The sequence below is a fragment of the Falco peregrinus genome, chromosome 5 (genome assembly GCF_023634155.1).
Source record: "Falco peregrinus isolate bFalPer1 chromosome 5, bFalPer1.pri, whole genome shotgun sequence".
Lineage (NCBI taxonomy): Eukaryota > Metazoa > Chordata > Aves > Falconiformes > Falconidae > Falco > Falco peregrinus.
Window position 1 is genome coordinate 8588642 of NC_073725.1, and position 20770 is coordinate 8609411.

The 20770-nt window shown below is 39.8% G+C and overlaps 1 protein-coding gene across 3 annotated transcripts in view; it reads left to right on the plus strand.

Annotated features, from left to right (window-relative positions):
- Positions 1-1643: 1643 nt before the first annotated feature.
- KCNH8 (potassium voltage-gated channel subfamily H member 8) overlaps positions 1644-20770 on the plus strand; it is a 195918-nt gene continuing 176791 nt past the window's right edge. For all 3 annotated transcript variants that reach the window (XM_055806728.1, XM_005234661.3, XM_055806729.1), the window contains exon 1: positions 1644-1988. In XM_055806728.1, coding sequence (XP_055662703.1) covers positions 1913-1988 — 76 coding nt within the window. In that variant the 5' untranslated portion in view covers positions 1644-1912. The remainder of the gene's footprint in view (positions 1989-20770) is intronic.

Consider the following 20770-nt stretch of genomic DNA (forward strand, 5'->3'; position numbering starts at 1 on the left):
GTCCCTTGGCAGATTTCAAAGGTTCAGATTTACCTTAATAACCTCTGCTGCTGAGCGCTTTGACAGAAGCAAAAGCCTGATCATGCTTTTCTGGATTTTGCGAGTACTGGAACAGGATTGTCTTTATTTCACCAGTAGGGACGTGCTGTAGCATCAAACCTAGCTACAAGTGTGATATCCGCTAGTGAGACTAAACGGAAAGCTATTGAGGGAAATTAATTCTAGGGCTCTGCTTATATTGAACTAGAAGACATGAGAATAATCGTGAAAAAGAAAACTAACAGTTGCTGGCATTCAGTATTAAAAATTGTACATTTTAAAGGCAAGACTAGTGATTCTTAATGAAGGTAAAAGCCTGCCATGAATTTGAAGTTTATCAGCTAACTAAGAAGCTGAGAGTACTGTGAGATGTTGTAGACTTTCAAAGTACTGGTGACTGTAAGGCACTCTCCCTTTTCATATGCCATCTCTGAAAACTGAGTTGGCAGCTCAATATCAACTGTTTTGTGCAAGCTTCCAGTACAAGGAGAACTGGACAGATTCATGATCTTGGTGAAATACTGCTGTGCTCTTCAGAGTCAAGGTGGGATTACTGTGGATAGACTTTACATTTGCTATAAAACCTATGTGTCAGCATTTTCTGAAGCTTAGTTTTTATTTCCTTTCACTCTGTTGCAAAGGAAGACCTTTTTTGTCCTTCCTGGAGCCTCTCTTTGTGCTGCTTATCCTAAAAAGTGGTAATCAAAGTCTGTATCCACCTGAGGAAAGAGAGAACCCCAAATAATAGGGAATAACAAGAAATAATAACAATACTGTAAAATAGCAAAAGACCAACAGGTTTCCCCCCTGTAATGCATAGTGGCTTTGTAGATGAGGGAGTGTACTCATGTCTCTTTTCTCCAGTGTCCAGTTTCTTTTAGTCCTGAAAAAACATGGAGAAGTTTTGCCATTGCTGCTACAGTAGGTGAAATGACTGTACCATGGAGCATTATCTGGCAGCATTTAAAGAGCCATGGTATTAGCCTGAGCAAATTGCTCATCCAATGTGGGAACAGCTTGTGTACCTGCTCCTTCATTTTAATCCTTTTTTAATTTACACAGCAGACTTCCTGGGCTAGGATCTAAGTCTCAGCACTCTTTTTGGCTGGCAACAAAAAAAATAATTTCTCCCAGGAATTTTTCAGGGAGGCATTTCTAAAAAGTTATCTAGAGAATATTCACAATGAAGTCGAAAATGCCTGTCTCTTAAATAAGTAAGCAAAATAGCCTCAACGTGCAAATACCACATGGAGCATTCACCATGTTCCAGTCTCGCTCTCCAGTGAACACCTACAGGGGCACTTGCCACTCATGCCAGCAGTGTCTCCTTGGAGCAAAGCAAGGTCCCCTGCGTTTCCCATGCTTTACCCTGAAATATTTATGTTACTCGTAAAAGGGGGTGCGTGTGACCCGTGTAGATCAGCGCAGGAAACTTCCTACGTGCCAGAGCCGGGATCCGGACGGCTCCGGCTGGGTGGGGGCGGCGGAGGGGCCGGCACCCCCGGGGCGGCCGCCGGCTCCCGGCCGCTCCAGCCGCGGGTGGACCGAGGCCGCCCTGCCCCGCCGGCCGCTCCCCTCCCTGCGCGGGGGCGCAGGCGCCGCTGCCCGCCGGCTCCGCACCTGTGCGCGGCGCTCCGCGGCTGCCCCGCCCGGCAGCCAGCGGCGGGGGCGGGAGCGCGCTGCCGTGCCGGGGCTGACGAGCGGGGGGCTCCCGGCGCCGGAGGCGGCGCGGCGGCATCCCCATCCTCCTCCTCCTCCTCCCCATCCCTCCCTCCGCCTCCTCCCTCCCTTCCCCCGGGCGCCCTCTGCACTTTCTTCTCGAACCACCCTCGTAGGCAAACTTTGATGGGGAACCTCGCACCAGGCTGGAAAAATGCCGGTTATGAAGGGATTACTGGCCCCCCAGAACACCTTCCTCGACACCATAGCCACCCGGTTTGACGGCACACGTGAGTCCGGGCTGGGGCAGCGGGCGTCGGCGCCGGGCGCCTGGAGAAGGGGGTGCACGGGGGGCACTGTGCAGGCGATGGGAGCCTCCCCTCCGCCCGCCGGGGGTTTCCTTGGTACCAGAAGCCGGCAATGAGGAGGGGGAGGCGAGGGAGCTCCCAGCCTCTCCCGCTCTCCTGCCTGGCTTCTGTACAGCTTTGCAGGTTGGGAGGGTGCTGGCTCCTCTCTCCTCCCGACCCCCCGGGCGGAGGCTCCGGGAAGGCCGGGGCCAGGGCGAGCCGGGCTGTCGCCGGAGCCAGCATCACCGCGGGGAACTTGTGCGCTGGGCTGGGGCTGGGGCTTCCCCGCCCGCCCCCGGCAGCCGCGGGGGAAAGGCAGGTTTCGCAGCGCGGGCAGGGCTTTGGCAGGAGGGCTGGGTATTCGTTTTTTCTTTATTGCCCCCAGCCCCGCTACCGAGTTCCCCGAAGAGACGCGCTCCTGCGAGCCGGGCTCGGCAGCAGCCGTGGGGCGGGCGGGCGGGCGGGGCGCTCCAGCGGCGGCGCCGGCCGCCGCGTCCGGCTGCAGGACCATGGACAGGGCCCGGCCCCGCTCGCTGCCGCCCCGGCACCGCGCGGCCCCCAGCGGGAAGCTGCCTGGCTCCCCTGCCGCCCCCCACCGCGAGTTTCGTGTCTTCTTTAATGGGGCTCGGGCATATCAAACGGAACAAAAAGAGGGGAGAGAGCAGACCTGGGCCAAAATTAACTCCCTTCCCTTTAATTCCCTTTAAAAAGAAGGCAGGCATCCAAAGTGGAGGACAGACAAACTCAGACGTGAGTTGCTGTCTGCTCTTTCTCGATCCGAAACGTTGCAATCTGGTGGGTTTGGTATCTTCTAGATAGTGTATCTATTGGTACTTTCTCAATGGTTCAGTTAGTGTGTGATTAAGACAACCGAACTGTGATTACTGAACCAATAAACAGTAAAATGTCAAGAAAGCGATATAGTCGCTGAGATTCATCACAGAGAAGCACAGAACTGCATTATAACTGCTCTGCTACTCTAAGAATACATAGGTTAATTATGATTCAGGGCTGTATGTAACTGATACTTTGTTATAAAGCAATCCTTCTTAAGACTACTTAGACGTACCTTTAAATTCCTTCGACTGCAGAACTCTGAGCCCTTTTCCCCCATCCTCCACCTTTCTATTTCTATAAAGTGTATGAGTATTATTTACTGCATATTGAAGCATGCAGCTCTAGTAAGAGTTTTGTTGCTGATACTGTCATTTGCCAGAAAAGCAGTTCTTCCCTGCTTTGTGCTCAGGACCCTCCCCCTTTACAATGGCTTCCTTCAAAGGATGGAGCACACAGCCTGAGAGCTCTACACACAAATATTTCACAAATTCTATATTGTTCTTCAAAGATCCAATTTAGCAAGCAACGTTAGTGATGACATGCAAGTCTTCTCTTAAATAAACAGTAGAAAAATGTTTAATCCCACCAACAGATAAGTGTGGTAGAAAGTTTATTGCTTGGCTGAATTCTATGTAGCTGCATTTTTTAAACCAATAGTTCTACTGGCCTTTATGAAATCAGTTGGGACGATCTTTTCTTAAACAAGAAAAAACAGACCCCAGTGTCTTACTTTGAAATCTCTAATGCTTAACAACTCATCTACTTTTTCCTGGGATTTAATTGAAAAAGGATATAATTAGATATTTAAGTACCTCCAGAAGATGCAGTACATTATATTTTATTACAGGCAGTGATTTTTTTTTTTTTCTTTTTAGTTAGTGTTGCACAATTTGGCCTAAATATTTAAGAGGCTAAAAGTCATCATTGCATGATTATCAGCATGTCAAATATTCCCAGAAGTTCACAGGGGAAGACTTATTATGAACCACATAGCCTTACATCTAACAAAACTTTGGAGGATGGTGCTATTCTATGGAAAACTGGCTGTATGTCTCTTAATTTACAGAATAATATAACATCTCTTTTAGAGTGCTAGAGTAAAACAAGGAATCAACTTCCAACTGTTACCTGAAACAAAGTTATGTATTCCAATCCACATCATAGCTCAATTCAATTTTTTTAGAAATATCTTAGCTCCTTTGTTGCTTTGCAATCATCAAATTAGGAAGCATAATTTTGTAAAATGTGTATATGTGTTTGAGCGTCAAGTAGAAACATTAAAGCAACATTTGTTTTCATTTAAGTTGTCCAGGTGGTGTTCCTCAGGTTGTTCCGGTGGCTAAAACTAGAAGTAATACTGATGACTAACCCTTGCAGGAATTGGTTCCATGTCTTACTAGTTTTATAGGTGGTACAGTCTGTGAAAGGAGTAGAACTGATACGTGACACTGAACCTGAGGCATGTTTTACAAACTACTTTTGATCTTACACATGGTGATGTCTAAATGTTAGAATATGATTTTGTGTCAAAGGGTTTTTTGGGGGGGATGTTGTTTTAACATAGTCTGTAGTTAACAGACCTTTCATTTTAAGCCTCTGGGAAGGATATATTATGTTGTCATCAGTGATAGACTAATCCACCAATGCATCTTTAATCCAGAAGAGGGATAATTCTAATTCTGGGCAACGGTGCAAGAAAGGATTCCAGAAAATATCAGAAAATATGCTTTGCTTTGCACAGAACTTCCAAAAAATTCATTCACATAAGTCTTAATTTTACTATTCTGATCACTTATGTCTAATTAGCAATTATAAATCACGTTATGAAAAAATGCATATCAAAAAATTACAGAAAACAACTGCTTGACAGTTACTTCAGCTGCTCGGAATTCTTACGGTAGATATTTTGTACTAAGTATGTGAAACATACATATTCTTCATATATGATTAGATTAATGTTGGGCTGACTTCTAGCTGTGCGGGAAAACCCAGAGATCTCCAGTGAAGTCCCTGTTATCTGTGTTGCGTATGTGGAAGAACAGCATTAAGGGTTTGCCTATCTAGATTGATTTCCATGGCAGAGCCCTTGGATCTGCCGGGGCTATTATACCTTCATCTGCTTACAACTCTGAACTGTCTTTTGTGTTCCTGGCATTGTAGTTTAAGTCAGTGCTTTCTCAAGGGATTTTTCCCCTCCTCATAACTAAGAACCAGGTCATCCAAACGCTTTCTGCCTCCCCTTTTAGCAATGTGTTTGTAAGGTTATTACTCATTCAGAAAATAAAGATAAACATTTTAAATGAGGAGATTGTGGTTTAGGGGGTTTGGTGGTGTGGGTTTTTTCCCCTGCCACATTTTCAAGGCAAAATATTCTTTTCAAGTGTGAAAATATTTCAAATATAAGCCTATAATTACACCCCTCGCCACCACCAAATATTATGAAACTAAATATATCTGAAGTGAGTTGTTTCACTTCAAGCTTTTGAATAGAAAATTTGCACATATTTGCTTCTCATCCTTATTTAGATTAAGGGGAGCTTTCAGAAATGGTTGCATGGTAGGAAATTATGTTCTATTGCTTTCATATAGGTATGTAAAAATAAATAAGTATTCTGTATGTACTGTTTATTTATTTAAACAGATCTAATGCACACCAGAGGTGATTGCTTCTGAAAATTGGTGATGCTTTCTCAGATAGCAAAGCTAGCAGAGATTCAGCAAATGGTCCTCATTAATTTGCATTAAAAAAAGTATGACAATTTTGTATATGGTTATACTACAAAATGACAGCTGAAGTTCTATAATTATCTCTTGTGTCTATCAAATGTGATTATTTTCTAAGTTAAGTGTGTACTTCCACATCTTTATTAACAATCTTGTATGATCAGTCAATCTGAAGATCAAGCTGAGTTAATTCCTTCTTGCTCACTGTCGATGGTGATAATTTAATAATTTTCTATTTGTAGAGCAACTTCTACATTCAGATATGTTTTCCAATTGAAAACTTGCTTGAGTCTTAAAAAACAGAACTTTGTAACTAAGCAGTAATTTCAACTTTCATAACTTTCTTTTTTCCTTCCCCCCCCCCCCCCGCCTTTTCTTTTTTGTCCTTACCAATCAGATGGGTTCAGTTTTCTAGTTGCTTAGTTACCCTTGAGGGCTGTTTGAAAGGTACCTGATGAGAACAAACAGATTTAAAGCATATCTGATATTAGTATACTTCCACTGGCATTGCAGGTAGAACCAGGCTGTTTCTTTTGCATAATCAGCAGTTGCTACAGAACTGAAAGCCTCTGTATGCAGTGATCTCTCCAGATTGCAGGGGTAGATTCCTCCCCCGCTCTCCCCTGGCCACCCCCATCACTTGCTTTTCTGTCTCATAAACAAATTGGTGAGGTCCTTCCAGGTTGAGCCAATGTACTAACACTTTCTGCAACTTAATTGACAAATTCCGTGTCTCATTCGGGTTGCATACTGTCTTATCTAGACTAGTCAACATGCGGCTAAATCGTGACATGGTTATCACACAAACTTCCAAAAGCAGCAAAGTACATCTTGGCTACTGATGTTACTAATCCCCCAAAGGGGCTCAAGGAATTGCAGCAGCCTCAGGTGTAGGAAAACAACAGCTGAGCTTCCCAAGGGGAGGACGTTTTTATTGATCAGACCCTAGGATCAGAATGGTCCACCTCCCAAAGACAAAAGCCTGTGACCAAAAAAGGGTGAAAGACTCAGGTTGTAATAAGCACTGATCAACCTCAAAGAGACTTCCAGGCAGTGACAGTGGAAAAGCTGGTGGTAGTGGAAAAGCTGGTGATCTTCATAGTCCCTCTGAAGGAGTGGAGGTGCAGTGAACGTGGTCTAGTTCTTTGTCATAGAGATCGAGTCTGATAGAGGAAATTACCAAGGATACGTATGTAGTTGGTCTTTTGTTATGCAGACTTGTTTTGCCCTTTTGCTTATATCCTTGGATAAGTAAGTAATGTGTTGGTTTGAATGGCTCATGTATTTGTTACTGCAAAAGTATACTGTCAACACAGGAAAAAATCTTGCTTGTTCCTGGCTCAAAGCACAAAGAAAGCAAATGCTCTCCTTTCTGTGCTTGTCTCGGTAAGGCATGGTGTGTGTTGCAGCTCACTGTGGCTTTGCTGCTAAAAAAAGGCAAATGTGATTTTGAATATAAACCAGGGGTCAGATGTTGGCATCTGTGTTGTGCTGTTGCTTTTCACTGGAAGTAACTGAGAGACTAGATTAAGCAGCTACTTGAAAACTCTTTTCCTTTTCTTTTGGCACAAGTGTTGGGGGTGTAGGTGTAGCATGTCATACTTTAAGGTTGTTTTACTTGGGTGATCTTTGCTTTCAGCAACTATAGTAACTTCTGATTGTAACTTGACCTGAAGTTGGACCTGAAAGACACAGAATTGGAGGGGTTCAGAGGCATTTCAAGACCACATTTCTTGATTCTTGAGTTCTGGTCCTAAGGATCCAACTGAAAGAAAAAGAAGTGTGCCTTTTAAAATATGCAATCACTGGATTATTCTTTAAAATAATGAAAAATTGTCATTGATGTATGTTTTATTCAAAGCGCATGTTATTGCTAGAGAAAATATTGATGTATTCAAGTTGTGAGGGGGTGTTCTCTTATGTTTTTGCTAAACACAAATAAGTTAGAATGATAATCCTGCAACACATTCCTTAAGAAGGCTATATAATTCATTAATCACACCACTTTCAAGTGTTAGGTTCCAGATAATGCTCATAAGTGTAAAGTTAGACTAATAATACACATTGTTATTTCAGAAGTAAACTCTGTATTTGAATCAAGACGAGCATTTGAAATTTAAGAGTGGAAAAGAGTCATTCAATAAGGATTTTTTTTTTCTTTCTGGACCATACAAGATACTATTCTCAGTATTTTTTTCTGGGTAGAATTTGACATGTGAGCCTAAGAAACCTAATACCTAGTGCAGTGATCAAAACAAATCTGTATATTTGAAGTGCCATATATTTGAATGAATGTATACTTTGCCAATTAATTACCAAAGAAACTCCTTAAAGGGTTTCTAAATCTTAGATGATTATCAGGATTTCCACTAGAGATGTTCTCTTTTTTCTTCTCTGAATTTATAATGCTATTTTCTTCTCTAATAACATCTCTATGAATAATAAGGTTTACTCTGAAAACATATTTATCTTATTATTATCATTGCATTTATACATTCAACTTCTAGTTTATCTTATTTTTATTTTGTTTATGCAAGTTGTAATTTTATACACATTCCAGTCTTTTGGAATGCAAAGAAAATGTGCTCAGAGTTCAGAGCAACAGAACAATAGAAATACATCAAAAACACTGCTTGAAGCACATGTAGAAGGGTAAGCAAATAGATATGCATGAATATATTGGAATAAATCAGGAAAGGTATGGGTTTACAGAACATTAACTACTGTTAGCACTATTCTGATGTAATATATGTTTGAAAGAAAAGTAAGTTGCATGTATTACATCAGCTGTAGCCTGGAAAAGGTGAACACAGGCAATTGCTACAGCAGTTCTGCATTTTTGCAAGCTATCTTATGTGTTAAAGTGACTAGAAGTGAAGAGTACCTAAGGAACAAACCACTCCCAAAGTAATGTTGTTTCCTGCCCACTCAATCCAAAATTAAATAAATAAGAAAGGAGGAAAAAAGAAAGAGGGAAGGAATAACGAAACAAAGAAAGCATTTTCAAACTGCAGACAGGAGAGAGATTTCCTTGAAAGTGAGAAAAGTCATCTTTTGGAGTTTCTCTTGCCAAGTGCTTCTGGCTCCTTCTGTTTTCTGGGACTGATAATAGTATTCAAAGGCTTTGGAACAGGTGTTGTTCTTAAAATACTAGCATATTCACCATTGAACTTGACATTAAATATCTTCCGAGCATCCCTACAGCTTAATTCTGTCAATCATCTCAAGGACAGCTGAAGAGAATTGCGTTATTGAAAAAACCCTCATCTTCCCTGTTGACCTTAGATGCAGGGTTAGTTTTAAGAAATGTGATCCCCTGTTTTATGATGTTGCAATGATTTTCCCCTTTCTAACAAAGGGTGATTTGTTTGTTGTTGATTCTTTTTGTTTGTTTGGGGTTTTTTCTTCTCTCATCTATTCTGTTTTCAATGGTTGCTTAAGATGGTCTAGAGCTTTCTGATGCCCTGAGGGAAGTCTAGATTGAGTCAGTTGTCCCTGGGTCTTCAAGAGACATTTTTTAGCAGAAAATATTTTTGAGAGTTCATGGCCAGTTTTATTATTTTCCATTAAAGTTTTTCATCAGATTATATAAAAAGCATTCTGAACTCTGCTATGTTTTATCCTTTAAGCAGCACTGATTCTTTACGGAGATCAGTGAACCCTGATAGAAACACATTTATTCTGTGTCAAAAAAAAAAAAAAAAAGTTAATAAGCAGTAATGAGAATAGCTAAGAGCTGTCCTTAAAGACTTCCAAAATGTTCCCTCTCAGGTGGAATGGAGGTAACTGGTTCTATAGCTGAATTTATTCATCTGTGAGAAGTTAGGACAAATATTGAAAATACAAGTAAAAAAACCTGCCATTAGCATTCATGTTTTTCACAGAATTTTGTAATGACAAACTGGCAACATGCATTTTTTTTTTTTTTTTTGGTCAAAATTAAAGAAAATTAAGGCCAGTTTTGAAAATTTTTGGCCTAACTTGCAAGTTGCCAGGGTTATTTTGTTTGTCCGTCCATCTGGACCTATAGCAATACAGGAAGATTTATCTGGCAGGGTGGACCTGAAACTCACTGCTGCTGCTTTTGTCTGTGCCCATTTGCCTTCTATCTCCATCAACAGCTTCTTATGATGCAGGACTGAACATCTTATTCCAAATTTATGAAAGTGAGCTCTAAGATGGGTGTTTGTCACTTATTTGATTTTTAAAATAAGAAAAAAATTCTAAGACAAATAGCTTGGTGTTTTTTTTTTTTTCTTTTTCTAAATGTCAGCTGTTTCCTGTGATAAGAAGAATATGTTTTGGCATACGTTGTGCCTTTTCTTACATTTTGGAGTTAATGATAAAGAAACATAATGAGAATACTATATTGTTTTAGGGAAATTATTTTTATTTTTTTTTAGGAAAAACAGACTTTTGTGTGGAAGATTAAACAGCTTCTTTGGTGGGTAAAATAACTTCAATAAATCAATAATAATCACAGTATATCAGCAATAAATTGTTTGGTGGGATTTTTTATGATCCAAATAAAAATAACACAGTATTTCAGTCTGTGTCTTTCTTTTGCATATATGGATTAAGTTTGTGAGACAAGACATTCATTGCATTTACTAAACCAGATTGTGTCTTTATTGAGTTGAAAAATCTTGAGGATAGGAGTTTGGACTTGGCATTTTCTCTTTTCTACTTCCAGAGCAACAGGAAAAAGTATGCACTTCATAAAACCTGTAGTTCTAGAACTGTGTGTTAGGCATTTAAATAATTAAAAGTTCAATGTAGAAAGGTAAAGTTAATAAATATTAATTGAAGAGGTTGAGCTACGCATTTGCCAAGAATAAGGAAAATTAACAGGATCACAGATATTCAGAGGAAAATATAGTTATAGGTTGTGTCTGCTTCAGTCCTGTAGTAACTGGGTGACAGCTTGGAGAACAAAGATGAGAGAATAGTGCAGTTAGACAGTTCTTGTGGAGGCTATTCAAAGCCTTACTATAAATCAGTGTTTATGATTTTAAAACATATTGTGGCTTTAATAGCCCTGTTTGAAGCAGAGTTGTGCTGCAATACAATATGACCAAGTTATCTTCTTAGTCATGCTCAAGAGCTGCCTCTGCATTAGGAAGAGAAAGGATGTGTTAGAGTCCTGAATTTCTTTATTACCATTTTGTATTTCTACAGGAATACTTACCTAAACTTTTTTCTTTCTTTTTAATAGTAGATTTTTACATGAGAATTTAGAATTCATCAGGAGAGGGACTCTGCTGATATTGCCTTGCAGAGTATGCATCTGAGAGCGGCTAGAGCACAGCACAGTCCACAGTTCTGTTGCCCACAAAATCTTGCCTGGAACTAGGCAGACGATGGCTCTTACATCACACGATATTGAGTCCTTCTCTAAGGAAAGGAGTGGCAGGCTTGGCTACATCAACATCAGTTAACGTGAGCTCATTGCAATGCAGTACGAGACCAAAATGGAGGCTTCATCCTCTCCACAGTCACAGGTGTGCTGAAGGCTGTGCTGGTTACAGCCTGCTTCCAGATTTTCTTCTGACAGAGCGCAGGTTTGCACCGAACTGTTCCCAATAGCTTTGACATCCCTGTAAGCACTTGTCATTTTTCCCTCTGAATCTGTGATTTTTGTCTATAATTAGCAATTATAAATAATTATTAACTCATTTTTGTACCTGTAACCAGTAGCCATGAGTGAGGTGTGAATTTCAAAAAAGCAGGCTGTTGTCCTCCAAGAAGTATTAAAAACCTTAAGAAAAAATAGATAATAGGTGACCTTAAATACAAAATTGATTATTTTAAAGTTTTACTTGCAGCATGAACTGGAGCGGTGATTGATTTTTCAGAGGGAAGGGGTAGTCTTGTGCTGTAAAGTGCACAAGTCATCTTTGGCTAAGAAAAAGCAAAGGGGGGGAGCAGCTGCGAGGCAGCAGTGATTGACCGATGGGATTGCTGAGTGAGCGGCAGGTAGTGTTCTGGAATGAACTAAATGGCAGCAGCACTATGGGAAGCTTCATTTCAGTGAAGAATATGGCCAGGGAAATGTTACCGTGAATGAGTACAGTCACGAGAGGATTAAAAGCACTGCTTTCTCTCTTCTCAGAGAACAAATTACCTGTGGTCCGACAGGTTGGAATTTGGAAGAAATTTCATTTGGAGGAACGCCGTCTGGCAGCCTTGGGTGGCATAGGCCCACATGTCTTTATCTTCTTGGTGAATGTTTGATCACTAAAACAAATGAATTAAAGTCTTCATACTGTAACTTCTAGCTGGTTGGTATGGAGGAAGGAAGCAACTAAAACAAAGCTAGGTAGCTGACCCGATAAAAAAGCACAGTAAAAATAGACTATGGCGACTTGTTTTTCTGGGGGGGTTTATTTTACTTTTTTATCAAGGACTACCTTTATAAATGACTACTTTTATAAAGGGAATAAGAAACCAGGTCGGGGGTGTCTTTTTTGTTTCGTTTAAACTGATTTTAGGGGTTTTGATGTGTGGATGACTGGATAGCACATGATCTTACTTTTCAGAAACTTGCTTATAGTATGCCTGGAAGTCTGCTGTGGCTCTTGTGCCTGCTGTTCGTCCTGCCCCTTTCCTAGGACTTCCCACTCCTGCTGTCTGGGTGGATCAGATCTGACCAAAGAGCTGCTGAGCGGCTGTGGATTGCACCCTGGCAGGGAACAGTCCCAGCTTAACTCCGCGCACGTGGGGCTGTGAATTGCAGCAATTCGGTGCTGCTTCCCCAGGCAGCTGATGGATCCCCGCAGCAGAGGCAGCGGTCAGCAAGAGTCAGGATGGACAGGTGGAAATTACTGCAGACATTTAAACTCATTAGTCACAACTCTTAGACAAATAAAATGGGCAGCTGTTGAGCTGTTTCCATACTGCTATGAGCAGCATCCAGATGGGGACCTGGGATTTTGGTTCCCATTGCAACTCAGTGCTAATAATTGAAGCAGGTAGTGGAAGCAGTAACTTGGAGAAATGCACAGAGATTTTGTTGCCTGCATATAGTTGGAGCTATCTGAATTACTCTTTTTCCCTCTGCTTTTGTCCTAAATAAACAAAATAATTATGTATTAGAGAAGTGCTTCCTTTTGACCCCAACAGTATCTTCAGAAAAGCAATTATCTACCTGCACCTTTCAACACATTGTATTTCAGGTATGTTTATAAAAGCAAGAAACTTATATGCAGGTGATAACCCGCTGTAATTAGAGAATAAAGCATGTTTCAGTTAGGAGAAATAGCTCGTGTATTTATCTTTCTGCTAAAGAGAGTTTTCTGGGAATGATTGCTTGAACTGTCAGGACAGCTGCAGGCCTTTTATTTGTGTCTTTTGTGGTGAGTGATTTTAACATTACTAATTCCTGCTGTCTTTTTTTTTGGGGGGGGGGGGGGCTGTTTTTAAAACATAATCATAACCTGATGTGGTGTCGACCCCACTTGAAATATAAAAAATTTCTGAACTAAGAACTTTGAAGAGGTATGATCACTCACAGAAATTGTGAGACCAGGAAAAGATTTCTTCCAATGCAGACAACAGTCAGAGGGGGGAAAGAAACAGCCACTATATGCATCGTTCAGTAAAGTGCAAAGTATAGGAAATAGTCCAGTTTGCAGTCTCACAAGTGACTAGCACAAAGCATGTCTCTTCCAGGAGAGCAGGAGACCAAGCTCAAGGAACTATTACCCACCTAAATATGTAAATAAATAGTCTGGAGCTATAGTGATTCATTCAACTTTTACCCTTATTCTGCTTTGCAAAACAGATTTCTCTTTTATGAATTCTTTGCAGGCAGGGTTTTTCTGCTGAAAGGAAGACAGACAAAGGGCAGAAAGCCCAACAACAGAAATGTTGCTTGACCCGTGCTGTGATGGCTAGACCTTAATAAACCAAGTTTTGGGAGAGGAGCGAAATAATTACAAGTAAAGCGAAGAGGTTACAATTAACCAGGGGAATTGAAATAGGTTTTTTTCCCCAGCCTGATGTGGTTGATATGTCCTTTTATACAAACCGTCATTGAAAAAAAATACTTGCAGGGATACAATTAAGGGATATGAGACATTTTCTGCCACCTTTACACAGTCTGTTTTATGTTGGGATGACTTTCTAAGATGAGAAAGAAACAGTTGTTTTATATTTATAGCATGAAGGTATTGTTTCCTAACCTTCTTGATGCTCAGAAGTATGTAAAACTGATTGCTCATTTTTAATTAAAACATACATATTAATTATTCTAACGAAAATATTTTTTCTGAAGTTAATGAGAGAATCTTTGTAATGGTGTTTCTTAGTTTGATAGCTGCTGTTTTTTCTAGTTATTAAATTTTAATATATTGTTGGGCAGAACACAGTGATTTTCATCTGTTTTAATGCTTAGTGTATTGTAACAGTTTGCATAGCACCAAAATATGCATTGAATGTTTTAGTGTTCATTTATCATGGTTAATTCGTGGCTTTCAGGGAGTTTGTGAAATGACATAATAAACTAAATACATAGAATAGTTTGCTTTTGAATGCAGGTGGTTCCTGATAGCTTTACAGGCTTGGCAAGTGAAGTTTGTGGCAGTAAAATGCTGCAGTGAGCATTCTGACAGTTTGGCTGTGAAAAAACCAGAATTTTTGCTTTTTACCAGACCTCAGCAGTATCATCTTTGGTACACGTGGCCCAAGATGGCACTGGGTTTTATGACACGGAATATCTCTTGGGCTGAGGCTGCAATGTGGGAAATGCTCTCCTGCCAGACTCAATCCCACTGCATGGCACGCTGATCTGCTGCAGGGAAGCACCGATGCCTCTCTTGTTCCAGGAACCCATGTTCCAGATTAGTATACGATTAGCAGATCAAATATCAGGGCTGGCAGCTACGATTTCAGTGTTGGCACCTGTCAGGATGGGGCCGGGAGTACAGCGCTCTGTGGTATTCAGGCATGTGTGCTGGGATTACGAGGCAAGCACCAAGAGCTGTTCGTTGTATTATATCAAGAAGGTAAAATAATCCCCAGAAATAAAACAAATTGTACTTAGATTTCCTTCTGCCAGTACTGCTACTCCCCATTAAGGGATATGTTTGTTGTTAAATTCACAGTGCTTTCTGAATGAATTTGTACTTGCACTTATAATCAAACGTGTGGCATTATTATGGAAAGCAAAACCCCAAAAGCCTCCTGTGGTTCTGAACCAAAACATTTATCTTCAGTTTTTAAGTATTTGAAAATTTGGAATAATTCTGCAATTTTATCAGGTTTTGAGCTTAAAAAGTAATTTTCGTAAGCATTTTGTATTTTGTTACTCAAGAAAGGTGGTGATGATCACAATAATTTTGGGATCTCTAGTAGTGTTTAAGTAGTTCAGTTGCTCAAGTATTGTGGTAGAGGACTTGATAGTTGCAACGGAAAAGAAATAGAGAAATTAGAAGAATGAGGGATGAATCTTATTCTCACAAGGGCAAACTGCTACCAGAGTTACAGATTATGAGAATGCCACAACCAAAAGCCACCCTTGCACTGTATCTATCCCTTTCGTGGCAGGAAAGGGATGTATTTCATACCTTAATTCTCTCTGTAGGACAGTTACTTTACATGAATGGGTTATTGTACACGAGAAGTGTGTTTCCATCCTTACTGTGTATTTCCAAAATTGTTCTCATAAAAAGATATCTTAACAAGACCGGGCTAGCAGGAAATGTTAAACTTAGCTTAAACTATACTGGTGACAAACCTGAAGGAACAAAGCACAAAACTAGATAGTCTAGGTCACAGAAACTCATTATGCATTAGAAACAGAAACCTTCTCTCTTTTTCTGATCATGGAATGTTCTCGATCACAGACTTTGAAGAAATGAAGAGGGTTGTTCACGACAAAGGATTTGTAACAACCTATGCTATAATGAAACAGCATGTCTATAAAGAGGAATTCTATCTTTACTTGCAAGGCATATCTTTCACAACACTAAAGCTCAGTCAGCAAGGCAAAAGCTTTTCATATAAATGTTGTTTTAAATATCCAGGAGGAAAAAAAAACCCCAACAGTTTCTACTTTCCAAAATGTTCTTCTAATAATGCAGCTCTCAGACCAAAAGTAGAAAGAAAATGACGTAAATGTTTTAAAGGAAAACCTAAACAAGCTTAATATAAATAAAACTGTGGCAATAATTGACTTCTATATTGTATCACATTGACATGCTTGTTATTTCAAAACTTCAGGGTTGCTATGTTGTGTTTTAGTGCACTTTGTGAAGCATCAGGAGCACATGAGGAGTCAAGAGCGGTTTTTACTAGTAGTGACTCAGTTTTCTGAGGCGCAGCTGTTATTTGTTTTCAGTCTACTGAAAAATAAATATAACTACTATGAATACTCTGAGGTGTTATGGTGTGTCTTCCTGTTCTCTAAATCATCAAACCCAGAACCTCCTAGCACTTTAGTCTTATGCACTTATTTAAAATGTTTCTTCAAGGTAGTATCTTTTGTGGTTCCTTCCACTCAGACTAAGCACCAGTGACCTAACCTCTCTTTCTCCCAAGACAATTCTTGACATAGCTCAGATAGTTGGAAAATTAGTTTTGCTAAGTATAAGAGCACTGTTCTCAAAGTGGGGGGATGTTAATTTTCTTACTTGTTCATGAGGCTAACTGTTTAATTACTGAGACATTTTATTTTGATAAATAATATATAGGTTTCATCGGTGTTTCATGGGAACTAAGCACTAGCCCAAGTTCTCCATAACTGGAATATAAACTCAGTGATGGGAAATGTGAACCTTTAGGCCATAGCCCTAAACTGGATGCCTTTAATAAGCAGTGATCATGATATTAAATCAAAGGGACATCTAGAAATTTTCTTTATATAAACTATTTTTTCTTGATATATTTTGTTGCTTAATTTCACAAAATGCTGAAATTTTAATGTTTAAAATTTGTTGAAGTATCAGATACAAATATTTCTCTTCAGCTCTCGCAAACATGTGAAAGGGGGAACAAGTCATTTTTTGTGCCGAAGAACCAATGAAGTCTTGTTTCCTCTCACAGTTGAGCTCCTATATGAATTTTCTGCAATCCAATAAAGTCAAGCTGACACTGAAGCTTTGTGAAAATGGGGCATGAATAATTTCTCTCCTGGCTGTTTTATGAAGTTTACGGCATCTCAGCACCCTTCAGACCTCTTGTCCCCTGTTAAATATAGCAGGGGATTCAGTGTTGAGAAAGGAAAAGATGGGGGGGGTGGGGGGGTGGTGTCGGGGGAAATCAGATGTGCATGGGGAATGCATTCACTTATGTTCTGTCTGCTTTATTACAAAAAGCAGCAAGAGATTAAAACTTTCTTGAGAGATTCAGTGAGAATGGGCAGTCCACAGCAGATTGAGCATCACCCTTTATAACACCCTGAAATAGGCACTTCACTGACTCTGCATCAATGCTTTCCAAGTTCAAATGTATTTAACTTCAGTATCCTAATAGAAATGCTTGATACAATAATTCTGAATCTATTGCTGCGAGGAAAAAAAATCAGTTGAAATGCTGAGAAGATGTGTAATAGTAATACATGTTAATTGTTCTTCTTGCTATTTTAGACATAAGTCTTTTCTTAGAACTACCTTCTTCCCTTTTAGCTAACAGTTTTCTCAGTCTATGCCCCTCTCACACATATGAGTTGAAGGGCTGAAGATGGACTTTATAGCAATTTGATATTTGGGAGTGGGACTTGAGCGATTCACTCGGTTCACTTTCCTGATGAAGGAAGCTCTGAAAGGTATGATGAATTTAGTACTATTTTTTTCCTTAAATAGTTTAAGTCATTATGGAATGGAGTAGGGGAAAGAGTTTTTCTCTCTTTTGACTGCTGAGGGAATCTTGCATTCCTAATCTTTAGTGATTTTTTGGGTGCAGTTTAATTAGTGGTCTAAAATAGATCGTATAACTACCCTTCATAACTGCTTAAAACTTATGATCTTATGATGCAAATCTCTTAATAGCTCATCTGAAATCTCTCACATCTGGAAATAGTGGAAGCAATTAGGTCTGAGAGTTACCTTTCTTTCTGCTTTTATGAACGATCTTGTATAACATTGTCAGGATTATGCCTCTTAAGTAGACTGATGTAGAAAGCAAAATAGCGTGATCAAAAGCAAGAGCACTTTGTATTTTGATTGCTTTTTTTCCATGCATCTGCCTGAAGCAGATGGAATTTGAGCTAATTTCATCAATAGAAATTACTGCCTAAGTTAACTGGAATAATTTATTTGTTTGAAACTGTTTAGAAATAAATGACACTTAAAGAAGTATTCTAGCAACATTCATTTTCATACAGTTTCAGCTAAATCATATATTAGCACACAAAATGGAGCAGCTGGGAATAGCTGTGACACTTCAGAAAGGAACCAAATTTGTACCCAGAAATTTAACCCATCTGGGTATGAGAAGGGCTTTTTTAGGTATGTATGATATAGGTAGCAGTCTTAATATGCATTTATGTATTTTCTGAGAATTCAGCAACGATTGGACTACATATTCAGTTATTTAATGCCTTTAGTATTTCTGAATAGTGTTTTCCATTTGCCTAAAAATATGCTTGAGGAGTATGAACTTAGCTGGTTTAGTGACAGGGATCATAGTCCGGCTCCTGCTTGTATTTTTTTCAAAATACTAAAATAACTACTAATCTAATGATCAATGAATTGCACGTTGCAAGATAGTTGTAATTGGTCATGCAGTCTTTGGTGAGTTATACCCATAAAAACCATTTCTTCCTAAAATAGCAACATTATCTAGCATGTAATGTCAGAACATTACGTACTTACTACCGTCTCTGTTCTATGCAGTGTCAGAAATGCTGGCAAAGTAATTTCCAAATAAAGTGAACGACCTTGTACACCGTTAAGAACTTTAGAGTAGTTTAATCCATTGTTTGGAAAAGCTATGTAGTTATAGCATACATTTTTAGCTTAAAAATCAGCATCACAAAAATACTTATTGTAAGGATGTTGGTTCCAATTTTTCCTTTGGAATCAACTATCATAGAATGCCAGGGCTTTATTAATAGGAAGTAAAAATATAAGAGTTTGGTTGGCTTGGCCTGTATTTATACATCCACATGTGGAAATTAAGTAATAAGGAACAAACCCGCCCAACAGTTCTCAAAGCACAGGTACAAAATTAGTTTATACATAAAATTGTCCATCTTTGGTGAGTCCAAATGCAATTTATAACTTGCAATGCACTATTTATATGTGACTTCATTCTTGTCAATATTCACCTGTAATTTTCAGAGAAGTCTAAGGAGTGAAGTTAATTTAAAATTAAAATCTGAAACTTCTGGAGGACTAAATGTTTCACCATCTTTATTGTGAACACACTTCCTAAAGAGATTGCCAGACATGGGAAAGGGACAGGCAGCTTCAGATGGTGTTTTCACCAATGATTATAGAAGGAAATCGGATATAAATGCCTGAAGTTTGATAAGACAAAAGGGAGCATAAGTGGTCTTTTCTCCCTGTAACTAAATGGCCACACAGAATGGTAGTTGTGTTCAATCATTGAAGAATATTGATCTTTTTTTAAGAAAAGAAGAAAAAAATCTACCCATCTATACATACCTAAATGTTACCACAAATTCTAGCCACTGCAATGATACAATTGGAAAACAGTTCAAAGATATCATGATGTTTCAGACAAACAAGTTAATATTGATATTTGAACTTAACTGTACTCTTTATATTTACAACCACCAGAAGTTTATATCTGCAGAGTAATGTATTGAAAGCTGTTGCCAAATTAAAACTGGGGACAGTATTTCACAGGGTTGCACTGATTTTACACTAGGTCTGAATTTGATTCAGTTCTTAATGAAGCTAAATCTAAAATCAGCACCACCACCACCCTTGTCTTTCAATGTGGAGATAGTATGTAGAGACGGATGAAAATAGGAAGCTGCACACATTAGGTTACAAGGAAACATAAGTGGCTCAGGAGCAATTGGGTTGTTTATTTACCATTTACCTCATGTCAGTTTGTAATGCCACAGGCCACTGGGAGAATACAGTGGAACGGAGCAGTCCCGTAACAATGCTTCACGTAGTATTAATCAGGAAAGAGACCTCTCTTCCCAGAAAAACAGGAGCACTGAGCACCCACCGAAGTGTATGGCTTCTCAGAGTGAGCCCTATCAGGTTTGAAATACCACCTGCTCGTCATTGCACTCTTTTCATCGCTGTTCCTCAGGAACTTGCAAGCCCACTCTTCAAAAAAGTAAGAGAGCTGAAAATGTAGCTCCACAGGTAAGATCTTTCCCAGCTAGAATATTTTCCGTGGGAATGTTCTCCTCATCTTTCTTGATACGGATTGCAGCTGTGCAGGTGTTTCATTTCATATTGAGAGAATACACAGCCAGTATGTTCATAGGAAGTATTTGATGCCTCTGTTTTGTAATGTTATTACTTTATTCAAATTAACTTACATCATGCTTCTTGTTAATGAGTTTGTGTTAAAGACCGAGGTGTGATCTGAATGGGTCTCCTATACGTCCTTTAATTTAGTGAAACCTGTATGTGTGAGCAGTGTATGGTACCTGTAGTGTGTTTCCCATGGCCTGGGACCAATCAAGGTGACCTGCCATGTCCATAGGATCTGCAGGGGAGAGAGAGTGGGCATGGAGACCTGGTACAGCAGGTGCTCACCATGCCTGGAATAGCAGGCAGCATCAGCATGGCTGCGCATGATGTCCTGTAGCAACATATCAAGTTAAGCCCAGTGAGACCAGAGCAATATGCACAGGAGGCTTCCTGCTTTCTGAAGGTGGTAACCCACATGCTGCACTGAGGGGCTGTCTGTCAATAAAGTCTTTGTGATTTCTGGATGTCCCATGGTTCTGCTAGCCATCTGCTCCTTTAGAAGTATGTCCATGGGATATGGACACAGGCAAAAGTGGGAAATACTGAAATTCTTCCCAGTTAAGAATCCTGGGTGGGTTAAAGAGACAAATCTGAGGGGAGATTCAGATATCTGGTAGTTCTAGGTTTGAGTAAAAGCTGGCAGGTTGGAAGGATCTGAATTACACCCTTGTTCTGCCTCTTGGGGCACTTATGAGTAGTTCACAAAATTCCCTAATTCTATTTTCATCCATCCTTGAAGTGAGATAACACCTACACCTCACT